Source organism: Apodemus sylvaticus, chromosome 18, assembly GCF_947179515.1.
Source record: "Apodemus sylvaticus chromosome 18, mApoSyl1.1, whole genome shotgun sequence".
Classification (NCBI taxonomy): domain Eukaryota; kingdom Metazoa; phylum Chordata; class Mammalia; order Rodentia; family Muridae; genus Apodemus; species Apodemus sylvaticus.
The window spans coordinates 37,040,416-37,066,702 of record NC_067489.1 but is presented as its reverse complement, the minus strand read 5'-3'; the positions used below and the strand labels follow the sequence as shown (position 1 = coordinate 37,066,702).

The following is a 26,287-nucleotide window of genomic DNA, read 5'->3' as shown; positions in this document are numbered from 1 at the left end:
TTTTAAATTATTTTATTCATTTATTTTATTCAATTACAATTATTTTCAAGTAGAATTTCAAACCCTACAATGTAGTTTAATGGTTAAAAAGTCCATAGCATGAACTTTTGAGTGAGACCTCCATTTTAATGCCTAATACCACATAAAAAAAGAATAAAAGAAAAAAGAGAGAAAGAAACTTTGTGTTTTAATTAAATTCACTTGTTTCAATGTAAAATTTAATTTAATTTAATTTATTTTATTTTATAATTTGAATTAATCATTTGACCTGGCATGTGCTTTGTAAATGTTTCCCCATTGACCTAATCTTGGCCATAACTAAATTTATGAAATATAAAACTGTAACCAGTAGTGAGTGTTATATGATATTTTGATGTATCATATTCATTGCATCATATGAAAATAATGTTTAACATTTCATTTTGTTGAAAACTTTTAAGACACTCTTTGCTACCTTTTGAATATGCAATGCAATGCTGTCAGGTGTAGCTACCTGACTGTGCAATACCAGACAAGACTCTTTGCTTCTCTTTTTGATGATTTAGTATCTATTGATCAGGACCCTCTGAGTTCAAGTATCAGGAAGTCTGGCATTGTGGCCCCTTGAGCTCTTAATGAAGACATTCAAGGCCTTTGATACTTGTCAATAGAGATAAAGCATAGATTGTGCTCAGTAGAATGCTGATTGAATTTGAATAACAAACGAACAAACAGATTTATGTTGTGATTTACAAAACCCTAAGGAAACAGAAAGAGTAGAAGAGAGAGAAGGAGGAAACAGGAGGGAGAGAAGGCATGATGGAAGGGAAGGAAAGACCAGTAACTTTTGCCCGGTTTACAGACCATTTTCTTGCTTCATCCAGCCGCCATGTGAAGGAATGTGTCTAGTCTTATTGTAACTCATCATCTTGTGTTCAGTTGATATCCCTGAGAGACCTGCTCTTTGCTGTAGGGAAAGGACGAATTGATCTGGGTGAGAGGGGAGATGAAGACGGCAGGTACTGGGAGGAGAGAAGCCATGTAATATATGAAAGAAGAATAAATTAATTAATGAAGTAAAAGCAACAACAATCAAAAAGAAAATTTACTTTTTCCTTTGTATTTAAATCTAGTGACTTGGCCACATCTTTTCTAAATGGTTAAACAGATACCTTGGCAAGGAAGTCTGACTCACTAAGCTATGTTTAATAAATTCAGTCCAAATATTTCAGTCAGCCAAAATATTTGTTCCAAACACATATAACTATTTATTCTAAGAGAAGTCGTGTATTCTCTCCAGCTAGTTATTTTTTGTTACTTGGTTATTTTTTTTTATTAGAAAAGTTAAGACTCCTTCTCCTCACATGCAAAGGCGACACATCTGTAAACTCAGATGCCTCTGTACAGAGAACAACACAGCAGAGAGACCTCCAGGATGCAACCTTTTAAATCTCTTTTCCATGGCTTTTTTGTGTATGTCTGAGTGCATGCTTGTGTGCATGTGAGTGTGTGTCTGGAGGAGGTGCAACTGAACACGTGAAGTTGTATATGGAGACCCAAAATCAATGCTGTGTATTTTCTTCTATTGCTTTGCTCCATATACTTTTAGACTAGAGCTCTCATGGTGCGCTAGACTCACACTAGTTGGCTGTACTGACTGGCCAGAAGAATGCTGTAGATTTTCCTGTCTCCATTTCCAAGTACCAGGGCTACACTATTTTAGCTTCTCAGGGAGTGCCTGGCATCCAAATTCAGGTATTCAGGCTTGAGTAAGAGGCATCTCACAGGCATCTATCTCCCTAGTCCCAATAAACTGATTTTTAAAAAAAATTAAATAGAAAGTCATGAGAAGGATTAATATAGTGCTCTATAAGACATGTGTATTTAATTAGACATTTTTCTTGCTAAAATTGAATCTTAATTTTAAATATTAACTTGCAACACCATGAAAACCAACCTCAGCAATTTTATATGGCATTCAAGTGTTCTATATGTGTTTGATAGGTGATGGAGAAACAGAGGCTCTGCCCTCTTGAACCAGAGGATGCTGACTGCTCCTCAGAATCAGTGAAATTTGATGCACGTTCAATGACAGCATTGCTTCCTCACAGTAAGTATAAAATGACCAGGTGACATAGGTAGCTGTTTGGGTGACTTAAATCAATAGAGATTTGTTTGTCTGTCTGTTTTCTCCCAGTTCTCTAACCCAGGAGTCTAAAATCAACTTGTCCAAAGGGTCACAGGTCATTTAAAGGCCATATCTCTTCCCAGCTTCACGTGGTTTCTGACACTTCTTGGTGGTCCTGGCATTTAACTGCATCACTGTCACCTCTGCTTCCTATGTCAAAGGGAGTGATTATTTTCCTGTGTAATTATATGCTCTTTTTGCTCGTTATAAAGATCCAACCATTAAATCTGAACCAACCTCACACCGCAACACATATGTACAATCAAATAATCTGCACTGACCCTGGTTCTAATTAAAATCACCTTCAGAGTTATCAAGGGCCAGCACTTCTTCATATCTTCTTGAGAAATAAACATTCTACTTGCAACAGATGAGTCGGATTATGACAAGAACATGGAGAAACGGTGCTCAACAGCATCTGGTCCATTCTAAGGTGACAGGACAGCCTTCTAACTCTTGATGCCCACATCCAAGATGGGTAGAGAAGGAAGAGATAGGCATTTCAGATGGGAGAAACAGTGTGCAAAACCTTCAAGGATCATGCCTGAGTTTAGATACATGATTTCAAATCCAAGCCCTTAGATAAAACTCAGATGTCAAAGCTTGTATGTGTAATTCCAGTTTTGGAAAGGAAGAGACAGAAAGATCCCTGGGGATTTGGGGGCAGCCCATGTAATTGAATCTGGGATTTCTGGGTCTAGTGAGAGAACGTGTCTGAAATATGAAGTGCAAAGGACAATGTCAAGAAAACTTGTTTTTTTAGAAGACCTGGGTTTGGTTCCTAGCATGCACATGTCAACTCATAACCATCTGTTATGAGTTGAGTTCCAGGTGATCTGACCCCTGACCTCCACATGCTCCAGACACACATGTGGTACACAAACAGGCCTCATGTATACGTATACTCACCTTGAAATAGAAACAATTCCAGCTTGTGTGTATTATGGATTGCTCTTTTAATTTTCTGTATCAAAAGTGAGGAGTGGAAAGCAATGGAAGAAGATGTCCAAGCAGTGACCGTGAACCAACCCAGAAACCCACACGCCCACATAGTAAATATATAATCTACTATTTGTTTCTCTGTGTTGTATAGCTCCACTGCAGTCAACACCCCATTATAGGAATACATATTCTATGTAAATGCATGCCAAAGAGTAAGTACAGTTACTACATTCTGATCTATCCACAGAATATGTAAATCACTTTTGTCCTACTAAAATAATTGCATGTTACATTCAAATCATGTGAGATATACAAATATAAAATCATATATAATTATGTTCTCTTACTTGTATGATAAACACTTTACCCACTGAATCTTGTCTCTAGGACCAATGACAAAGATTCAAATCAAGTTTTTTTTTTTTAAATAATAGACTGGGATTTGTCTAATTTTCTTTTGCTTTGTTTTAGACACTAAAAATGGCTCCACCCTTCAGGAGAAACTGAAGTCCTTCAAAGCTGCCCTCATTGCTCTCTACGTCTTTGTGTTCGCAGTACTAATACCTGTTGTTGGAATAGTGACAGGTACTGTATCAGAGAATTTTGAAACTACATTAATCTGCTTATTGTAAAACCAGAGCTATGGCAACTGCTATGTGGTAGGTCTGTAGAGAAACTTGACGAGCAAAACTTTCCTCAATTTCAACAAATTCAATGGAAACAGATCCTATAGTGTTAAGTAGAAACCTTTTAATTTTTTTCAAACAGAATGTAAGAGAGTAAACAAAAATTTCAAAATAAAGAAAGTAGGCTAGGTTTATGTCTGTCCCCCCCTCTTCTCTTTCCCCAAACTCCACCCTTGTCCCTCTTTTTTTTTTAATTTTTTTTATTCGATGTATTCTTTATTTACATTTCAAATGATTTCCCATTTTCTGGGTCCCCACTCCCCACAAGTCCCATATGTCCTCTTCTCTCCCCCTGTTCTTCCATCAACTCCTTCCCACTTCCCTGTTCTGGTATTCCCCTATACTGTCACATTGAGTCTTTCCAGAACCAGGGCCCACTCCTCTGTTCTTTTTGGACATCATTTAATATGTGGATTATTTCTTGGGTATTCCAAGATTCTAGGTTATTATCCACTTATCAGTGGGTGTATACTATGACTGATCTTTTGAGACTGGATTACCTCACTTAGTATGATGTTCTCTAGCTCCATCCATTTGTCTATGAATTTCAAGAATTCATTGTTTCTAATGGCTGAATAGTACTCCATTGTGTAAATATACCACATTTTTTGTATCCATTCCTCTGTTGAGGGACACCTGGGTTGTTTCCAGCTTCTGGCTACTACAAATAGGGCTGCTATGAACATGGTGGAGCATGTGTCCTTATTACATGCTGGGGAATCCTCTGGGTATATGCCCAGGAGTGGTATAGCAGGGTCCTCCGGAAGTGCCATGCCCAGTTTTTTGAGGAACCGCCAGACTGATTTCCAAAGTGGGTTGCACCATCTTAATATCCAGTGTAAGGATTGTGCAATCCAGGAGTGGAGGAGTGTTCTTCTTTCTCCACACCCAACCCCCAAAAAGATAACCACACTAGTACAAAATTAACATCAAAAATGATAGGAAGCAATACCCCTCTTTTTTTCTCAAAATCATTATATATTATTTTTTATTTTTGTATGTATATATATGTACAATATATAAGATATATATATATATATGAATAAAGATAGAGATATATCAATTTATAAACAGCCTCTGGGTTTCTTATGTGTTCTTAAATATATATGCATTTAAGTCTGAGCTCTTGAGATTAGATAACATATCAGGAAGCTCATCCCTAAAGATGACTGATTTTTTACCAAAAGCCATTAAGTGTCTATAGCGAGCTCTTCATCCAGGTTTTGGGCCTTGTGAGATTTATTCCATCTATCCTGAGATGCCAATAGGTGTCACCATTTTTAGGTCTTTTCTCGTTGGCCACATTGATGACATTTCATTAGTGCAGATCCCAGGCATACATAGGAGATGCCATCTCTCAGATGATACCCTGATTCTCTGTCTTTTACAGTCTTTCTGTCCCCTTCTTCTGTGATGTTCATTGAGCCTTAGATGTACAGGTTGTGTTGTCAGTGTATAATTTGGGATAGGTACACCACAGCCCTTTGTTCTCAGATTTTGATGAGCTTTTGGATTTCTGCAATAATCTCAGTCCATACAGGAGAAAATGTCTGATGAGATGTGAGAGTTATACTCACTAGTGCTCATAGATAATAAATATTTAGGATGCAGTTAGAAATGTTACTGCTATAGAGAAATGACAGTAGTATGTTCTCTGGTCTAGGTTTAGAGTACTAGCCATAGGAGCAGAAGGGAATATTATCACAAGTGACACATTTTATTTAAATTCTCCCCCCCCTCTCTCTCTCTCTCTGTGTGTGTGTGTGTGTGTATGTGTGTGTGTGTGTGTTTGCATGCCTGTAATTTTAAGCAAACAAAAATGCATGGGATATATTTTCATTTACTTAGAATGTTAACTTCCTTCAAAGTTTTACATATATCTTCCCCATGTACTGTTAGACATGACTGAGATTAGATTCTCCTCTTGCTTTTCACAAACGCTAATGCATTTGAATTTTACACTGCAGTTGTTCATTGCTGTTACATGTAAATGTAATTGGATTTTTAAATTAAACTTTCTCTAATCTCTTTTTGTTTTGTTTTAAAGAAAGTGCTGGTAAAGTTCAAATTATTTCAAAATTATATTATACCCCTCATTTTTGTGAACTTCGTGTGATAGGCAACAATACTCCTGAAATTCCAGTTAGTATACAATAAAATTTTCCCCTAAAAGAGAATGAACTTAGCCATGGTTCTTTAGCATGTCTCCAGCATCTTCTAAAACATGTGGAGAAAATAATAGTCTTCTTCTGAAGTTCTTGTCAATATGAAAACAAGTATGGTAATTTGCACTAATAATGTCTGTCCCCAAACACAACATGCCTGTTTTGCAGAAAGCTTTACGTGCCAAGTATAGAAAGAAGATAGGAATATCACATCATGACTGTATCTTATCTAGTCAATATGTTTCACATGCTGTAATTTAAAACATATATCAACAACAACACAACAATATCTGTTAAAATTTTCATGCTACTTAGGTTCTATGTAGTGTTCTTCAGAAAAATAGTTCTCTAAGAAGTTGGCGTGAATTGGAGATAACAGTTTCTAATGAATGTTTTTGATTCATTTTTGTTTGTCTTGCTCTTCTGTTTGTTTTGGGGGTGTTTTTGTTGTTGTTGTTGTCATGGATACATTGTATCTCTCTTCCCAGGCTTGCTTCTAATTTGTTTGTAGCTAAAATGACTTTGAATATCTGGTCTTCCTGCCCCTACCTCTGAGTGCTGAGGCTAGGGCATCAACATGTTCAGTTTACATGGTGCTGGAGTTGAACACAGGGCCACCTGAATGCTAGCAAATCATTCTATCAACTGAGCTATCAACAGGCATGTTGGATTTTAATTGGATTCAAATTCAAATTAAAATTTTTTTTTCTTTATACTCTGCTCCCCAATCATTTTGCTATATGCTCATCAAGAGAAAGACTTAGGAAAAGGTCATTTGAATGTGCATATTAATCTACCTAAGAAAATGCTTTTAAATGTAAAACCAAAGTGCCTTTGTTAAGGGAAACTTGAGACAGTATTTCATAACACATTAAAAATTCTACTCAGGGAAGAAAAGCTAAGGAAATTAACAACAATTGTAAAAGCAGCTATTGTTTTATCATTGTGCATCATTTACTATACCCAAGCACTAGGCTGTAAACTTTCAGCATATTCTCTTAATACATCTTTACAATTACCCTTTCAGCAGACACTATAATTATCTTCATTATCCACACCAAAAGACTGAAACTCCTTGGTAATGGAGCATGTGTGAAAATAATAGATGTGTGAAAATAATAAGATACAAAATTCTATGACTTTTGTATCTTAACCTCGCTTGTATACTACTGTCTTTCAGTGTAATTTGGTTATTATAATAAAACGTGATTGTCCAGAAAAAAATTCATGAAAATAGAATTTTCATAATGTCAACCAAGAGATTATTTCTCTTAAAAATGCTCCCGTTTTAACAATTAAAAACAGTGAAAACAAAAAGCCAAGCAAAGAAAGCAAAGCAAACATAGAACAAATGACAGTTGTCGAATGAAGGGAATAGAAGTTTCTAACAACATAGATTTTTCCTTTTCCCATAAGCAAGGTTATGCACATGTTATTCACATATACATAATTATCTGCAGTGTGAAATACACATTTGAATGATGTGCCCTGGCTTGTTGTCAACAAATATACATTTCATTTCTTTTATGTAAACCACAGTCCACAGAATTTACCTCAAGGACTGTGGGCTTTGATAGGCCATGATTAAGATAAATAGAAGCATGAATAATATCCAAGCTTGTGATCAATTTCAAAGTTCTTGGGCTATTAGGGAATATTACCAAGTCAAACATTTGCTATGGGATTGCTGGTAATTGATCTATTATTTTCTGTTTCCTAAAATTATAATAGGGATCTATTATGACAGATAGGAAAGAATGTTCCAATCTTATAAACTAATACTTGTTCTGAATTCACCAGAATTTTAAGCAGAACTCATGCCTACCATGTACTCAGAACAGGTAATTGTTCATGCATTGAAAACACTTAGTAGCAGATCACAATGCCTTTCAAAGAGAGCTAAAATGTATTGCATATACAGACATGATATCAAAAGATTGCAAATCTTTTGTAGATTTGCAAGTTATTGAGGTAAAAGAGCAGAAAGCTCTCAAATTTAAAGCAGCTAGCATGTGAAAAGTTGTTTTACTTTTCTTGTGACACGCATTATATGATAACTTTCTCAAAGACTGTGAAGTATTCTTGAAAAAAAATAGCATCATAAGACTGGACCAGGATGAAAATGTATGTTATAGAACTGATATGTATTAATGATTTCTGAAATACAAAAATCTTTTCTCAAAATAATATAAATGTTGGATGGGAAAAGATATTACTCATATGAAAGAGTAAACATGATGTGTAGAATCAAATATCACCAGCTCCCCAGGTGTTTATTTGCACAGGACATAAAAGTTTGCCTTCTTTCAGTATAAAATAGAGACATTACAGAATGTCATGTCTCCAGGACAAGATGGGGAAATGTGAACTTTCAAAAACATAAACTCTAATATTCTTTTTTTAATATACTTTTGAGATTATAGTATAAATGTACACGCTACAATATTTTTCCTTCTGTTTCCTTTCTCCAAACCCATTCCCCTTCCCACTCTCCTGCAAATTAATGTCCTCGTTTTCACTATTGTTATTACATGTGTGTGGATATATACATACATGCTATATGTACATATATACACATATATCACTCATGTGATGTGCATGCATTTGGTATATGCAAATATATGCATAAGATAACAATAATGTATACATACATACTATATGTACATATACATATATATCACTCATGTGATATGTGTGCATGTAGTATATGTATATATTTATATAATAACAATAGTGCCAGCTCAGTCTGTATAATCTTATTTGTATGTATCTTTATAAAAGCAGTTTGTGTGTTTTTCCCTGGGAAAGATCAGCTCTTCTACTCCCATCTTTTTTAGTTGCCAATAGTTCTTTGTGCAAGATTTAGGTCTTGTGTCTTTTTGCGGTTCGCTTTGATATGTCCATTGGGGGATTAGAGTCCAGGGCCATCATGGTGAAAAGCAAGGGAGGAAGAATATGGGTATGCTCAGAGAACTCACATCTTGAGACACAGTCACGAGGAAGAAAGAGCTATCAGGAATGGCCCTAGTGTTTTGAAATGTCAAGTTGCACCTCTATTGACATACCTCTCCTACAAGGTCCAACTTCCTAATCCTCTTCAATAGATATATTAAATGTGGAAATAAAAATTTAAATACATGAATATTTGGAGCCTTCTTATTAAATCGACCATGGTTAAGTGGTTATTGCTATAGTTTGGGACCTAAGGTTCATATATACATGTTCAGGAAGCCCTATAATGCTAAGTTCTCCAATACTTGAATTAGATATTTGTAAAGAGAGTAAAATTAGTTTCTTTTATTATTAAGGAGACAAGAAAGATTATGTTTTTAAAATAAATAAAGTATCTTTACTATCAACTCATATCTACTACCATTTCAAATGAAAATCCTCATTCATATAACCTTTTGCAAAATATGGTCTCTTCTATCTATGCCAAAAAAATATTGATTTTAATATATGAAATAAAGGTTGTTTTCAAAGTAAAAATATACGGTGAAGAAAATAGGGCATAGGTCTAATAAAATAAAGTACAAATTACTGTGTTTACAAACATAACATATTTGGGGAAGAAATGTTTTGTATATTATACAATATACAAATATATTTATAAATTGTATACATTTTCTTTAATTTTAATTAATTAGTACATTACACTATATAGTTATATAATTGTAATACAATTAATCAATACCAAAATGTAGACAATAAGATGATAGACGCATCATTCCTAAAACATCAAATACTTCTTAATCTTAGAAAGTGATCTACATAAATTTTTATACATTTGCTGCTATACATATTTTCTGTTAACAATAATACTAACTTCCATTTACAGAGATGGTAAAATAGAAGCATGAACATTAATAGCTCATCCAATGCTTCTGCTAATAAAAGGCAGACCTATAACTGTTAATCCACGCCATTCTGCTCAAATATTTAGTGTCTTAACTGGTGGCTAAATGAAGCAAGGTTTGTCATGATTTTTAAACAGTTTTAAAAGTACTATTCATTTAAGTTTCTTATTGTTAAAGACAAAAGCTCTCTTTCCAGTCAGTTGTTTATTTTCGAAATTATAATTGAATTACATTTCTCCTTTCTCTTTACTACTTCCAAACCTTTCCATATACCCATCCTGGCTCTCCTTCAAATATGTGACCTCTTTTCCATCAATTGTTTTCAAATACATATGTATGTTACTATTTAAATGTATATTCTCAAATATTGCCTGTTGAGTCCATGTGAAGTTACTTGCATGCTTGTTTTCAGAGCTGACTGTTTGGCAATGGACAGCTAGCTGTGGTGTTCTTTCCTGGGAAGGGGCACTTCTCCTGACCCCAGTATTACTCCATTGCCTGATCTTTTGAGTGGGGTTGAGGTCTCCAGGGATTTTTTTCCTGTGCACCTTGGTGTGTATGTTAGTGTTGTCCTTGTGACATTCTTTACACAGTTCTATTATTAGGAAGTGACCTTTACTTTTAAATTTTATTTATTTATCTAATTTGCTTATTTACTTAGTGTCCTCCTTGTTCAGCTCATGTTTGGACAGTCATGTGGGTAAGACGTTACAGATGCATTTCCTGATGTTACCAGAAGACATAATTTTACAAAAGTCCTCAATTTTCTGGCTTTTATAGTTGTATATGCCTCCTCTTCTGTGACGTTCCCTGAGCTTTAAGTGTGAGAATATTTCGTAGATGTATTCCTTGGGACCTAGCCTCTATCATTACGGATTTTGATTCTGTAATAGTCTCTGTTTGTTCCAAAGGGAAGTTTCCTGGATGAGGTTTTTTTTTTTTTTTTCAGGTGTTCAAGTGAGGTTTCACATTATAGATGCTCCATAAATAAAACATTAAATTGATGACTACATAAAACTTGATTCCCATTCTGTATTTAGTATTTGGCAAGTGAATATTCTTATATGACCAATATATTGATGGGTTAATATATACAGAACGACTGACATAAAATAATTGTAGTCCTGTTATAGATCACATCAAAATTTTGTCATTGATACATTACTAAATTCATATGCTATATCACAGAAGAATAAGCACAGAGATATAATGTATTTTAATTGAAAAGCACCTAATAACATTTATTGTTAATATTAATAGTAATTAATTAGCATATATTTCTTTCCCTGAGGGTGGTGGCTACAAGGATCTTATAAGGTATTCTTTCATGTATATAATCAGTAGAATTTTATTGATGCCAACTGGCTGCAATAAGGTCTAAATATTTATTCAGCTCAGTCTCAGCTACTGTTGAAACCAACAGCATTTTTACATGGTTCTAGGAATCTAAACAAGGACACGTTAGATAAGTACCAAGAACAAATTGACAAGTGAGACACAGAGGAGGCTTCTGGAATCAAAAAGTTTGTTCCAGTGCAAACACAAATTCAGTGATAGTACTAAGTACACATTCCTGTTGTATTATTTAATTCTTAAAACTCTGTAACACTGGTTGCAACTAAGAAATTTCAAGAGATTCATATATAGCCATATATTTAAATATTTTAGCTGTGTGAAGATTTGTTTTCCTGCTCTATATTGTCATATATGGAAAACATTATGGCTTTAACCAAATAGAATGTAAAAGGAGCATGCAGACAAAAATATATACATAGTTATAAACTGTTAAGTTTCATCAAATGTATTATTATAAAATAGTGGTAAAATATTTTAGTATTTACTTCATCTTATGTGATTACAACACATGTAATTTTATCTTTAAGCTCAATGTTCTTGTTTTCCTTCATTTTTTATTTCATTCTATATCATTCTGAAAGGATAATTAGTTCATTTAAAGAACATATACCAATTTGCAAATATGTTTCAGCAGCTTATTATAGTCCCCAAATTTCTTTGAATAGAATGGTTATTCTTGAAGATGTGATTCATCACAAGACTGCTTTCAAAACATTGAATGTGTTACTGAAAGTAGAAGCAAACTTAATTTGGAGAATTTCTAAGCAAATACGGCATATCTATCCTGAGATAGAAAGTTCTTACCAAATGTTTTTGAATAAGATTATTAAGTTAAAAATAAAAACATGCTTATAATATGACACTAAATTAAAAGTTTCCAAATTCTGTGATTCTGAGACTGGGAAGGCTACAGCAGAGGTATCTGAGTTTAGAGTGGGCTATATAATATTATCACACTGAAGCTCTGTCTCACAAATCAATTAATATAATAATGTTAATGGAAACAAATAAGATTTGATAAATGTACAAGCATTAGACTTTAGTTCAGACTGATAATACACATGGTAAATTATTTTTTCATATTTTCTGGTATGATTAAATATTTTACAACAGGAGAAAATATTGTAATGAGAACAATGCATTTATAAAGAAAACAAATGTAGCTCCCCAATTTCATCTTAGTAAAATTAACCTGCTTAATTAAGGTGAAGATTTTTCTGGTATCTCCAGTGATGAAACAACAATTTACCAATCCTGGGGATGACATTAGTCTTCTGATTATTTTATTTATTGATTTTGTAATTGCTATCCCAATATATGTATATCCATAATTACATATGTATATGTATTTGTATGTATATATATATATGTGTGTGTGTGTATGTATGTATATGTAATATGTATAGTCACAAAAGGATAATTTTGAAAGAGTTGCTTAACATGAACTCATTTTCTATTAACAGTAAGTAGTCCATGGAACAGGGTTTAGTACATTTCAGTCTGTAGAATTTTCTCTAATTGGCAAAGAATGGCCAAGACGACTAATAATCAGCAATCAGAAAGACTGATCTATACTGAATTAAATTCCAACATACAAATCGTAGAGGTGACTATGTGATTTATAGTAACATACTGAGTCTAATCAATGAAAACTAAATACTTGATTTAAAGCTAGCGTTCAACATCCTTCAGTGTGATGGAATATGAAGACATGGGGATGATGAGCATAAAATGATATATGCCTAAAGTTTGATTTATTTTCATTTAAATATTCAGCTCAGCTTGTGAATTGGCAAATGAAGAACTGCTTAGATGGTTCAGTTAATACAAGCGATACATCTCAAAGTCTGATTGGAAACGAAAACACCAGTAAAGCAGAAATGAAATTTACAAATGCCATGGAACGCGTGAAGGACATGGAGGAGAGAATCCAAAGCATTGCAGACTCAAAAGCCGACCGTATAGACATGGAACGCTTCCAGAATTTCAGCATGGCAACCGACCAAAGACTTAATGATATTCTTCTGCAGTTAAATTCCTTGATTTCATCAGTCCGGGAACATGAGGATTCACTGGATATAATCTCCAAGTCCTTGCAGAGTCTGAATACAACACTGCTTGATGTGCAGCTTCATACAGAAACACTGAATCTCAAAGTCCATGAATCTACAATGAAGCAACAGGAGGTAAGCCTTCAGAATACAATGACATGGCTGTGTTCTGGAACTAAATTTCATGGATATGTATATACATTTGTGTTCCTAAAAATTAACTGGTTTCTTTTGGCCTTTATTCTACTACCTGTATGTATGTTTTCAGACTGACCATTTAGCATTGAACAACCAACTAGTGTGTTCTTCATTGGGAAGACTACATTTCCTGCTCCCAGTTTTCCTCAGTTACCTATAGTTCTTTGTATAGGCTTGAACCCTGGTGTGCTTTTCTCTGTCTTGTTTGGCCCATTCACTGTTGACATCCATGTCCAGCCCACATTTGAGCAGTCATGTTGGTCAGACTCTATTGGTGTAGCTTTTGATATTTCTCAGATGCATAACCTCACAGTAAATACCTTGATAATTGCTCTTGTGATCTTTCTTCCCTTGCTTCCTCAATGTTCCCTAATATTTAGGCACAGAAGTGTTTTGTAGATATAACCTTTGGAATATACTCCACAACCTTGCATTTTGATTTGTTGTAGGTTCTGTTGCAAAGAGAAATTTCCTTGATAACAAGTGAATACTACTTACATCTATGGGTATAAGTACCTTACAGATTAGATAAGGACTTTATAGATTATAGTTAGGGATTATGTTAGTTTAGAGGTCAGTAATTGTAGATTTTCCTCCAATAACTATGATTTCCCTAGCAATAAGTTGTTGGCTAGGTTTTCCATACCAGGTATGATGATCTTTTAAAATCTGAAGTCAGGACTAGAGTGATGGATCAGTGAATCCACATTGATTGACAAGTATGAGGACTGGATGTTGTATGACTTTTGAGAACCCACATAAGGCCAGATAAAATAGCTTACAGCTATTATCCCAATAGCTGTGATAGAAAATGGGGACATGATAGTCTCCAGAAACTCACAAATTGTCTTTCTTCAAGAGATCATATATCAGATAAGATAGAAGACAATTATCCTCCCCATGGGCAATACGGCAGATATATACCATCACAAATGAATATAAACATACACACACACACACACACACACACACACACAAACAAACATACCATGTTCTCACACACACATAATGCACACAAAACATAAAACATAAAAACATCTTCTTAAATGCATGCCAATTGTAGAACAAAAATAAACTCCAAATTTTATTCGAGCTAATGAAAATCTATTATTTTTGACTAAGCATAGATTAACAAAAAAGAAAGTCTTGCATATTTATAACTTGGAAGTTTAGTTGTTCCAAAGGTTTGCACTTTTATGTTACTCTGTTAATGTTACCAGAAAACAATGACAACTTCAGGGGCAACCTCATCTTAGAGAGTTCAGATATTCTGCTTCACTTTCATGCAACATACAAAATTTTTGAATTTTTATGGTTCCAATATTGTTCATAAATATCTAAGCATGTACAGATGATTGGGTTATCAAGTATTCACATGAAGGATTTAGGTGGTTAAAAATGGAACTTAAAGAAGTGCCTATGGGAGATAAAGAGTATAAATAAAAGAATATAATAGAATTAAAAAGGTGAAATATCAGCTGCAAGTGTTGACTTTAAGTTGGAGGGAATGAAGGAGAATGCAGACTCTTACTCTGTGAGGAAGCAGGACCACAGGTCCATGGAGGTAGAATGAGGAATGAAGAATAAAATAAAGGAATAATCCTCACTTGATTTGGTAATCTGCTAGTGTCAGCAGAAATGACAGAATGCCACACAGATAAAATATTATAGCCAGTGGACATTAAGACTATGTTGAAGTCCTAAGGGGTTGTTTAGGATATGTCTGTGTAGACTATACCTTTAATTTGGGGTAATTACGAAAGAAGGTTCATGTACAAGACAGGAGGTCCAAAGCTGTATTACATGTGTTTTAATGACAACTGGTCACCAAAATTTAGAAATGAAGTCAATGCTAGTATGTGAATGAATATGCATTGGACTGCCCAGAAAAGAAACTGTGGTTTTCACTCACATTGCTGTAATTGTTTTATTTGACGTTAAATTTTCCCATCATTGGTGATGGGAGGATCATAATCAAGGCCTCTATACATGATAGGCAAGTACTTTATTTCTGCTGTTCTTCTTGCAATCCTTATCTCACTAAGAAAACAAGCAAATTTAATGCAAGGTCAAATAGGTAAATGTTTTCTAAGAAACAGGGGCACCTTATGGAATATCATCATTGCTACCTGTCAAAGATACACCTAACATCAATGTGAAATAGAGACAGTCTTCTCTCTTCTTCACACATTTTCTATGTGAATAATGAATCGTAGTATATATTACAAATCTGAGCACTGAGAAAGTAGGAGAAGAGAATCAGGAGTTGAAGATTATTCTTAGCTAAATAACAGATTTAAGGCCAAGGGGTACATGACATTCTATGTCAAAGAAATATGAAAAAGAAGAAAAGAAGCTGTAAGCACTCTATGTATATACATGTATGCATGCATTTATCTACATATAGTATATTTATTACTGATAAAAATAAGAAAGCATCAAGAGCAGAGGGAATAATGTTTGAGAGTAAAATATGAAAATGCAAGTTGGACATTTTACTGAATCTGAAAGAACAACATGAAACTTCAGTGGTTACTATAAAACCACTTCACAAACAATGAATACTGTACTACAGATACACAGTAAAGACATGCTATTTTAGATAAATTAAAACCCCTATGACAACATGTTATTTTTAGTTTTTGGTATTTGACATTTATGTGTTTGGGAATAGAAGCATTGTTAGATGCATTGCCAACTAACTCATTTTGTTTGTTTTCACTAGGAATCTTTTTACTTCTTTTTTATTTTTTTAATTGAATATGATCTTCATTTACATTGCCAATGGTAAAACCTTTCCCAATATGCCCCCTCCCCTAAGACACCCAAACCCTCCCCTTCCTCCTTCCCCCTGCCTCCACCTATATGCCTCTCCACCCAACACACTCACTCTCCCCACTTGGTTTCCCTTTGTTTGGGCCTCTGTTGAGCCTTTACCTGACCAAGGACCATTCCTCCCACTGATGCCCAACAAGTCCTTCCTCTGCCACATTTTTGGAGGGAACCATGTGTGCCCTTTGGTTGATGGTTCAGTCCCTGGGAATCGTGGGGTGTCTGGGTGGCCGAAATCATTGTTCTTTTGCAGCCAAAGAACTAAAATTTTGAGTACCCATTTGTTGCAGGACATTTGAGCACACTATGTGCCCCAAGACTGTATTGTTTACAGAAGCAAAACAAAACAAAAAAAAAAAAAAAAAGCAAAACCAAACAAACACAATATGGTTTCTGTTGTGTTGTAGCTCAGACCTTAGCATACATCTTTAATCCCAAGTGATGAAGTTAAAGTTATTTGTAGAAGAAAGCAGCCATTGGAAAGTGATGTCCAATTGAGTGGCAGAAAAGTGATGAATCAGAGAAAGATTTGGCTGTATAGGATCTGCCCAACTGTGAGGAGAGGAAAGGGAAGCTACTTAAGATGGCAGTGAGGGGAGAGGGGGCAGGGAGTGATAGAAAGAGACAGATTTACCAGGACAGTTATAGAGAGACAGGTTTCAGAGAGAATAAGGTAGACACTGGTAAAGACAGAATGAGCCAGAGAATAAGAAGGAACCTGAAGATTAGAGCATATTTCCATAGTTAGTATAAGGCCAAGCAGAGCAATTCGGGAGATGCTAAGAGAGAGAAGCCAGACTCAGTCAGTCAGCTAGGAGAGACATTTGAGTCAGAACAGCTGAGTTGAATCAACTAGTCAGAAATGAGTAGCAAGTCTCAGAGGCCATTTTCTAGGCCTACATTAGGTTGTTTGGAGGCTAGAAGAGTCCAGGACTAGGTCTAGTTTACAGACAGAGGTAGTAAATCTCAGGGATGACATTTATATCAGGTGAATAAGTTAACATTTGTACTCATTTTCTTATTCTCATTCCATAACACTCCCCCAATGTTATATGCTTTTAAAAAAATCACATTTTAAAAACCCTACTCACATTCATGATTCATAACTATGTGTGACAAAAGTTGTGGTGCTGACTGTGTTTTCCAGGGCATCAGTAAGTTGGAAGAACATGTGCACAAAATATCAGCAGAAGTGCAGTCTGTGAAAGAAGAACAAGCACATGTGGAACAGGAAGTAAAACAGGAAGTGAGAGTATTGAACAACATCACCAATGACCTCAGACTGAAGGACTGGGAACACTCACAGACACTGAAAAATATCACCTTAATTCAAGGTAAGTATCTTGTCCTGGAAATGAGATGGTAAAAACGTATCAGTCTATCCAGGCATTTGGTATTTGACATTCTATCATTTAAAGTAAATGGTTTCAGAGTGCACTGTTACTACAAGTTTATAGAAGAACATGTAATATGAGGTCAGGCATGATCCGGCTGCCAACGCCCTAGGATTACTTAAAGAGTAAAGCAAAGCCAGACATGGTGACTCAGCACTGGGAACTCTGAGCCAGGAGGCCACCACAAATTTGAGGCCAGACAAGGCTTCAGAGTGAGAGCCTGCCTCAAAAAAATAAAATAAAATAAAACAGAGATTTATATATCAACATGAAAATCTCTTCTTCTGATTATACTTTTAGTTAGAAACGCCTCATAAACTCTTAATAATAATCATAGATGCATTACTTTTTTCTCCAGTTCCAATGAATCTTACTAATTTTTTAACAAGCATACTTCATTCATATCTATATATTAGAATATAGTTATTTTCACTTGGTGGAATGTTTTTACTGTTTTAACTTTCTGGTCTGCATTATTAAAGTTTGTGTGTTACCAAAATGCTTGCATTTAAAAATACAATCTATTTCTACTACTTAATTTTGTGTTGTTATGTTTTTCTTCATCCAGCTCGATTTATGTCCCTTATGTTCCCGCTCTGTCTTTTCTATAGTTGATCTGTATTATTTTTATGGAATATATCTGTTCAAAATCACCAAAAACAGTGAGGAAACTTTATGGCAAACCACTCTCGTCTTCGTTGCTGTTGACATGTCCTGTAATGTGCGTTCATATCAGTCAGCATGTTCAAAGATAACTGAGTAGCAGAGGGAACTGAAAGTGGTGTGCCTCAAGACACACTCCCTGGCCTCCTTTGTTTGAGGGTACAGTTCATCTCTGTGTTGTGAAATTTTCAAAGCAAGAGTCTAGTTTGTATTCTTCATCTTCCACATTAAAGGAATTTACTTGGACTTGACCACGGGACAGCCTTTTAGTCCTTCAACATCTCCGTCCCTCACCTCTGGGTCACATTCCTCCTTCTGTGTAAAATAAAGCTATTGGAAGTTCATTTAGACCAAGTCAATGGAGCGATCTTGAGTAATTTTATTCATTCTCGATTTTTCTGGCTGTCTTATGCCATACACGGTTTTTATGCCTGCAGTTATTTTGGTTATTTTATGAGGATAATAATTGATGGGGATTTGACTTCTGAATACCAAACATCTGTGTATGCCCATTTGTCTTATTAAATGACCCAGGATTTAGTCTCTATTGTGTGTACTTTGAATGACTGGTGAATTAGTTACTATAACTAACAAAAGGAAAGGCTGTGTAATAGTTGATGGATAGTAGTTTTTAGGGAATAAATGCAAGAAAATAACAGGCATGTTCACATAGATGTCATTTTCCTACTTTGGTGCTAGCTCTATACAGACTGGTTGTCACTCTACAGCTGAACTCCACCTAGCCTTCTGGTTTTCTTTGTGATATATGTGTGTGTGTGTGTGTGTGTGTGTGTGTGTGTGTGTGTGTGTGTGTGTGAGAATTGACAATAAGAGGTCTTGGTGTATTTTGGAGAATTTTTTCCTGTAGATTTTGGTTTTCTTTATCCTCATTCTTCTCTCTGTCTGTGATGTCTGTGAGCTCATTAATCTGAATTTCAAGTGGAGAATTTTTGAATTTTTGATTAGGCATTTGTTTTACTTTCAAGTAATTTGATTTAAGATCTCAATCAGTTTTTAAACATTTTCCATTTTAATTCTCTCTCTCTCTCTCTCTCTCTCTCTCTCTCTCTCTCTCTCTCTCTCTCTCTCTCCCTCTCTCCCTCTTCTCTCACATGCTCTCCCTGTCTCCCTCTCTCTCATGCTCTCTCTTTTACTCTCTCCCACCCTCCCTCCACCCATCCTTTTCTCCTTTATGAAGATTCAACCCGAATACTTGATAAACTTCAACATAGTTTCTAGTTTAATTCCCTTTAATATGAATTTTTCACAATTCTCTCTTCTTCCACTCTAATGGTAATGATAATAAATTGGACTGACCCATTCTATCTCGGAGGTACATTAAGCTCAATATCATGATTTTAATATTTCCCTCATTAGTGGTTATATTAGAAATTAGAAATTAAATATTAGAAAGGCCAGATAAAGCCTTATTTAATGTATACTAGTTAATTAAGAAATAGGGATGTCCAAATCTTAACAACAAAAATACCTTAAAATCACCACCTGTGTACTACATAGTATAATTTGATTTTTTTCATTGCTAATTTATTTATTCTCTTTTCTAAGTTTTTATTTCCACTAGAATTGAATCTGAGGGCTCATGCATTCTATATGCAATGTTCTACCCAAATTTATACATGTGTTTCTCAATTTATTTAAATTAACATTTATGAAATAAAATTTTATACATTATAGACATGATATGTAATGAAATGGATGATTTTAAATTGATATAAGAAATGTCAATTTCAAGTTGATGTTTATCTCTGGAATGAAGTAGCTGAGTGAATGGCTGGTATCTGTGCCTGGTGTCAGGTTGTTGCTGGGATATTTTCCTTATTACTGATCTTTTTAGCTCATATACAGCACATGTGATATCTGTTCTTCCTTTTATTATCACGTTAAAACACATGGCAAAGAAAACTGAATTATTCAGTCTTCAAATAGTTGAATACTTTCTTTGGGAATTTTAATCTCTATCTTACCTTTTTTAAATTGGATATTTTATTTATTTACATTTCAAATATTATCCTCTTTCTCAGTTTTCCCTTTGGAAACCCCCTATCCTGTCTTCCCTCTTCTTGCTCCTTTGAGGGTGCTCCCCCACTCATTACAGCCTTCCCCCTCAGCATTCCCCTAAACTGGAGCATGAAGCCTTCACAGGACCAAGAGCCTCTCTTCAATAGACACCCAACAAGGCCTTCCTCTGCTACATATGTAGCTGGAGCCATGGGTCAGTCCATGTGTACTCTTCCATTGCTTGTTGAGTCCCTGGGAGCTATGGGTGGGGTGGGGGTCTGATTGGTTGATATGGTTCTTCTCCCTATGTGGGTGCAAACCCCTTCAGCTCCTTATCCAAAGAACTCAAGAAGTTAGACACCAGAGAAACAAATAACCTTATTAAAATGGGGTACAGAGCTAAATAAAGAATTCTCAACTGAGGAATATCAAATGGCCGAGAAGAACCTAGAGAAATGTTCAACATCCTTAGTCATCAAGGAAATGCAAATCAAAACAACCCTGAGATTACACCTCATACCAGTCAGAATGGCTAAGATCAAAAATTCAGGTGACAGCAGATGCTGGTGAGGATGTGGAGAAATAGGAACACTCCTCCATTGCTGGAAGGATTGCAAGTTGGTACAATCACTCTGGAAATAGGTCTGGTGGTTCCTTAGAAAACTGGACATACACCTGAGGACCAAGCTATACCACTCCTGGGCATATACCAAGAGTATTCCCCAGCATGTAATAAGTGCATGCTCCACTATGTTCATAGCAGCCTTATTTATAATAGCCAGAAGCTGGAAAGAACCCACATGACCTTCAACAGAAGAATGGATACAGAAAATGTGATACATTTACACAATCGAGTACTACTCAGCTATTAAAAATAATGAATTCATGAAATTCTTAGGCAAATGGGTGGAATTAGAAAGTATCGTCCTGAATGAGGTAACTAAGTCACAAAAGAACACACATGGTATGTACTCACTGATAAGTGGATATTACCCCAAAAGCTCAGAATACCCAAGATACAATTCACAGACCATATGAAGCTCAAGAAGAAGGAATACCCAAGTGTGGATGATCATCCCAACTTTATTTTTTTGGAACAGAATAAAAGAGTTTATTCAGGGCATGGGGAAGTGAGTTATGGGGGTAGTAGAGGCAGAGAAAAGGAGAAAGTAGAGAAGTAGAGGCAGGCCATGACCATGTGGAAAAAGGGAACAGGAGAATGGGGAGAGAGGGGGTCCAAGGGGAGAGAGGGGCACCAAGGGGAGAGAGGGGGAGCAAGGGGAGAGAGGGGAGCTAGGGGGCAAGAGTCAAGAAAGAGAGAGTAAGAGAGTAAGAGCTCGTCCCACCATTTTAAAATCCAAAATCAAAACCTGAGTCTTAACTAAGTCCATCTACGTTCTTTTGTCTTTTGTTTTTCTATTCCTTTTGTAAATAGCATGGTTCTTCAGGTAGCTTCTTGTTCCAAGTTATTTTTCACTTGTTCCTTGTTTTCTTACTATATAAAGGCCGTCCTCAAATCCTCTTAATTTTTCTTATATATAATATATAAATAAGATATGTAAATATCTCTCATAAAACTCCAAATTTAAGACACCATTTTCCAATGTTGCATGATGTATCAACCTTGCAACTGGTCTACTTGACTATATGAACTACAATTTGCTCATTCTGCCTAGCTAGAAAAAAAGACAATTTGTTCAACACATAGTTTATAGCTTTAAGATTTTTAAAATTAAAATTTAATTAGATTATATACAAATCTCTGGATTTCCATATAACTGTCTTGATAAATAACAAACTTATCTATGATTTATAATTAAAATCAGTATTTGTAATTTTTTAAAGGGCCCCCTGGACCCCGAGGTGAAAAAGGAGACAGAGGGATTACTGGAGAAAGTGGTCCACCTGGTGCTCCAGGCTTAAGAGGTAAGGCTATAATAATCTCTTAATCATGTATCATGAAGTTGAATGATGTGTATTGATGCTTATATTTAGAGGAAAATAGATATTTCATCTATTCAATGGTGTGTGTGTGTGTGTGTGTGTTTATATTTAAATCCTCTCACATTTGAGAAATATAATGTGGAATAGCATCCTAATCACATAGCAAATTGAATCATAATCCTTAATTCATTTAAAATATTTTATTATTTTTTGTTTGGAGATTTGGCTACGTATATGCCTGTGTATCACATGCATGTCTAGTATCCTCAGAGACCTGAAGAGATTATCTAATCCCCAAGAACTTGAGTTAGAGACAATTGTAAGTTGCAATATAGGCCTCAGGAATCATGCATGGGTCTTCTGGAAGAAAGTCGGTGCTTTCTTTTTAGCCTAAGCAGCAATTTTTTATTTTTGTAGAATATTTAATGTTTTATCTAGAGCTACAACATAAAGTTGATTATGAGCCTGAGGGGTTTTGAAGAAACTACATGCAGCATGTAGTAGAAATAAGGCTGTATGTGAAGAAGAAAATCATATTTATATTAGATTAGTTTGCAAGATATGATTTTCAATATATATATGTAGATAGATAGATAGATAGATAGATAGATAGATAGATAGATACATTAATGAGTTGTAATGGTTAGAATATGGTTCTTAAATATTCCTTGACTGCACGATACCTCCTTAAACTCACAAAACCAGAAAGTAAATATAGCTGAGAAGATGAGTGTTTTTTGCCTGGGCTGTCAGCCACTCTCTGTATTGTATTTTACTTAGAGAAAAATTGTTCCAAATTATTTTCCTCTGAGAATGTTGTTATCTTGAAACCAATGTTTCAAAAGAAGATAATGGAAGATAGAGAAAAGGAGAGAGATCATGAACTACCTTTACTGGAAAAAAATGAAACCAACAATAACAATGTGACTGTCATGCTATTCAAATGCTACGCTTTGCAAACAAATTCCCTGCACACTGTTTTAAAGGAATACAGCCCAAATGGCCTAAGCATAGTTAGGAAGGCTGACTGGCCAACACATTACCTAAGCATCTTGGACTTCATCTTAATTTTCTTCTTTAGATGAAATAAAATGGTCTTCTTTTGATATTTTGACTAACCAAAGTTACATGAGGAAAAATAACCAAAGTTGGAAAGTATGAGTAACATGTATGTGAGAAGTACATCATTGTGTATCTTTGGTGTATCTTATCTTCAGGTATATCTTATCTTTATATATATATGGTATATGTATATATAGTGTGAGTGATTGTGTGTATATGTATATGTTCATCTTTCTATAAGCCAATGAGTGTGATTTTAACATTAATCACAGATAGGTGTTTTTTATCCAGCAAGGTCCTTCTTGTTGAGGTCTCTCTCTATATAAAGAGAAATATATTTATCTCTTAAGTAGGAAAAGCTGCCCACATTATTGTATCTGCCAAAGCTGCCACCGTTATGATCTGTAAGAAACTATCCCTCAATTATGAGGCACAATTAGTAAAGCCGTATAGTGCAAGCATAGAAATCAGTGAAGCCCGTGACTTGCTGTACAAAGCAGCATCTTGAAAACATTATTCCAACTCTTTCTGCACTGCATGTGCCAGATAGGATTTGAGACTTTCAGCTTTTGTTACTAGTATAAACAGATACCATGTCAAACTAGTACAGCTCGTCTCCTACTGAATTAATTTTGGTTATCCAGGGAAAGAGACTGATGCATGAATGTTATAAAAATTATTGGGGCCGGGCAGTGGTGGCGCTCGCCTGCAATACCAGCACTCTGGGAGGCAGAGGCAGAGGAAGGTGGATTTCTGAGTTCCAGGATAGCCTGATCTACAGAGTGAGTTCCAGGACAGCCAGGGCTATACAGAGAAACCCTGTCTCAAAAAAAAAAAAAAAAAATCCAAAAATTACTGGGTTGCCTTACACAATAGATGCTGATAATCTAGCATTGTCTTCATACTGGAGAGGCAGAGAAGTTGGTTACTCCATCCCTAATACTGACTGCTTCAGCTGACTTAATCTAGGACTAAAAACTCAGGATATTCTTGCAGTGTAACTGTTCTTCAGCTCATGTTGGAGACTAAGAAGCTGGAGTCTGCTGTCTGGAAAGAATGCTGGCCACAGCATCAGCAACAAGAGCAGTAACCATAACAGTAAGATAAACATTCACCAGCACAAAGCAAACTTACAAATCATACAGCACTGTTCATTCCTCATTGCTATCTTGTGACTGCACTGTTGCTAGAAGGTTCCACCCAGTCTAGCCGAGGGTTGTCCCTCAATTAGTTCCTCTTAGAGCTGCCCTCACAGGACTCTCTGGCCCCAACACACACAGGGGCTTCTCTTTTATTAAAATTTCAGATCCAATCACATTGGAAGTCAAGATAAACAACAACAACCCTTTCAGGTAGAGGGTTGCAATTTGATTTGATGCCTGACAACAAAAAACTATGCAAGCTTCAAAACAGATAGGCTTTATCATCATTTAATATCTGTATTCTGCTCAGTGTTTTGTCTGATTGCTTCAAACGTGATACCAAAACCTGTAAGGATAGATGGTAATCAATTGTAATGATCCCTCTTCCATAAACCCCATATGTACTGCCATTTAACTCATTAAACTTACATTAACAAACACCTACTCCCACAGAAAGGATAAAAAATGTCTTAGAAACTTGTCGGGTTACCCTAGAGGCCATAAATAATTGGTGTGTTATAATCAGTACACATCATCTAGAGTGCACAAGAGATAAAATTGTGGTTTTTCTTAAGTTAGTGATGAATAATAACTCATTTATAATACCAGTCCCTTTGATAAAACACTCTATTGCTTTTTATTCTTAAAATATACACTAGAGAGAGAATATATATATATATATATATATATATACATATGCATTCATAGTGTGCAATAATGTGTGGAGAATAATTCAGCAGTTATAGAGTGTGCGTTCATGGAGATTTCAGAGTGTAAGTTATCTCCAACCAGTCTTCATTTGTGATGAGGTCAATGCCCCTTGTGATCCCTTTACCTCTCAATAACACCATCAAACGTTTACTATCAGAGCCTTTTAAGGGGACACTTTTGATGCAAACCACATTTCTCAATAACTACAAGTTCAGATATTTCACTGCCTGATGAAAAACAGTGTAACTAACAGTTTATCCAAGTAGAATAAATTAAGCCATTTTTGATCACATGATTTAAAAATCCAGTTAATATAGACTACAAACTATGCCAAATTTGGTATACATTATATATGCAAAGTGGTATTTATTGTATAAGTAATGCCTCATCTTTAATAAATAATACTATTTGTTTAGGTTAATTTCTTAATTTCTGTTTGAATCAAACTTTTATAATGAGTTATACAATATTTTTAAATATTTGTCATATATTTCTTAAACTTAGCATACTTTGGGAAGGCAATATATATCTATCTGGTTTTAGGTATATTTATAAATGCATAGGGAATATTTTTAGAGGATTAGATACATGTAAATTTTGTTTTCTGGATCTTGTAAATAAAGGCAATAGTAGTAAAGTTTGACACTGGAGAAAGAAGTATATTCAATTTTTCAGAATGTGTCTCCATTGAGATTCCAAATGAAAACTGCATTAACAAATTCTCACTGAGCTGATTAATGCTAGAAACAAGGTAAAATAGGATACATATTCTTTTATGTTAGCTTATGTTAAATTGATTAGCTCTATAATAAATATTTTATTCTATAGCAATAGCTCTTTCTACATGTGGAGTTTTCATAGTCACCTTAATGTTATGAGGTAAAATGTTAATTTTCAGGGTTCATTTAAAATATATATATATGTGCATTTCATACTCATAAATAATTCAAGGACATGGTGTTTAAATAAACATTCATGGATAATTCTCCTGTGAGTATTTTGTTCCCCCTTCTAAGAAGCACTGAAGCAATATTGTGTTGTATTTTTACTAATATGAATAATAAAAATTCAAGGTTCAAATATTTATCATACTGGCTA

The 26,287-nt window shown here is 35.0% G+C and overlaps 1 protein-coding gene across 5 annotated transcripts in view; it reads left to right on the top strand.

Moving 5' to 3' along the window:
- Msr1 (macrophage scavenger receptor 1) overlaps nt 1-26,287 on the top strand; it is a 70,275-nt gene that overhangs the window by 6,879 nt on the left and 37,109 nt on the right. For all 5 annotated transcript variants that reach the window (XM_052162073.1, XM_052162072.1, XM_052162070.1 and 2 more), the window contains 5 exons: nt 1,984-2,089; nt 3,581-3,694; nt 12,950-13,359; nt 17,402-17,588; nt 22,176-22,256. In XM_052162073.1, coding sequence (XP_052018033.1) covers nt 1,987-2,089; nt 3,581-3,694; nt 12,950-13,359; nt 17,402-17,588; nt 22,176-22,256 — 895 coding nt within the window. In that variant the 5' untranslated portion in view covers nt 1,984-1,986. The remainder of the gene's footprint in view (nt 1-1,983; nt 2,090-3,580; nt 3,695-12,949; nt 13,360-17,401; nt 17,589-22,175; nt 22,257-26,287) is intronic.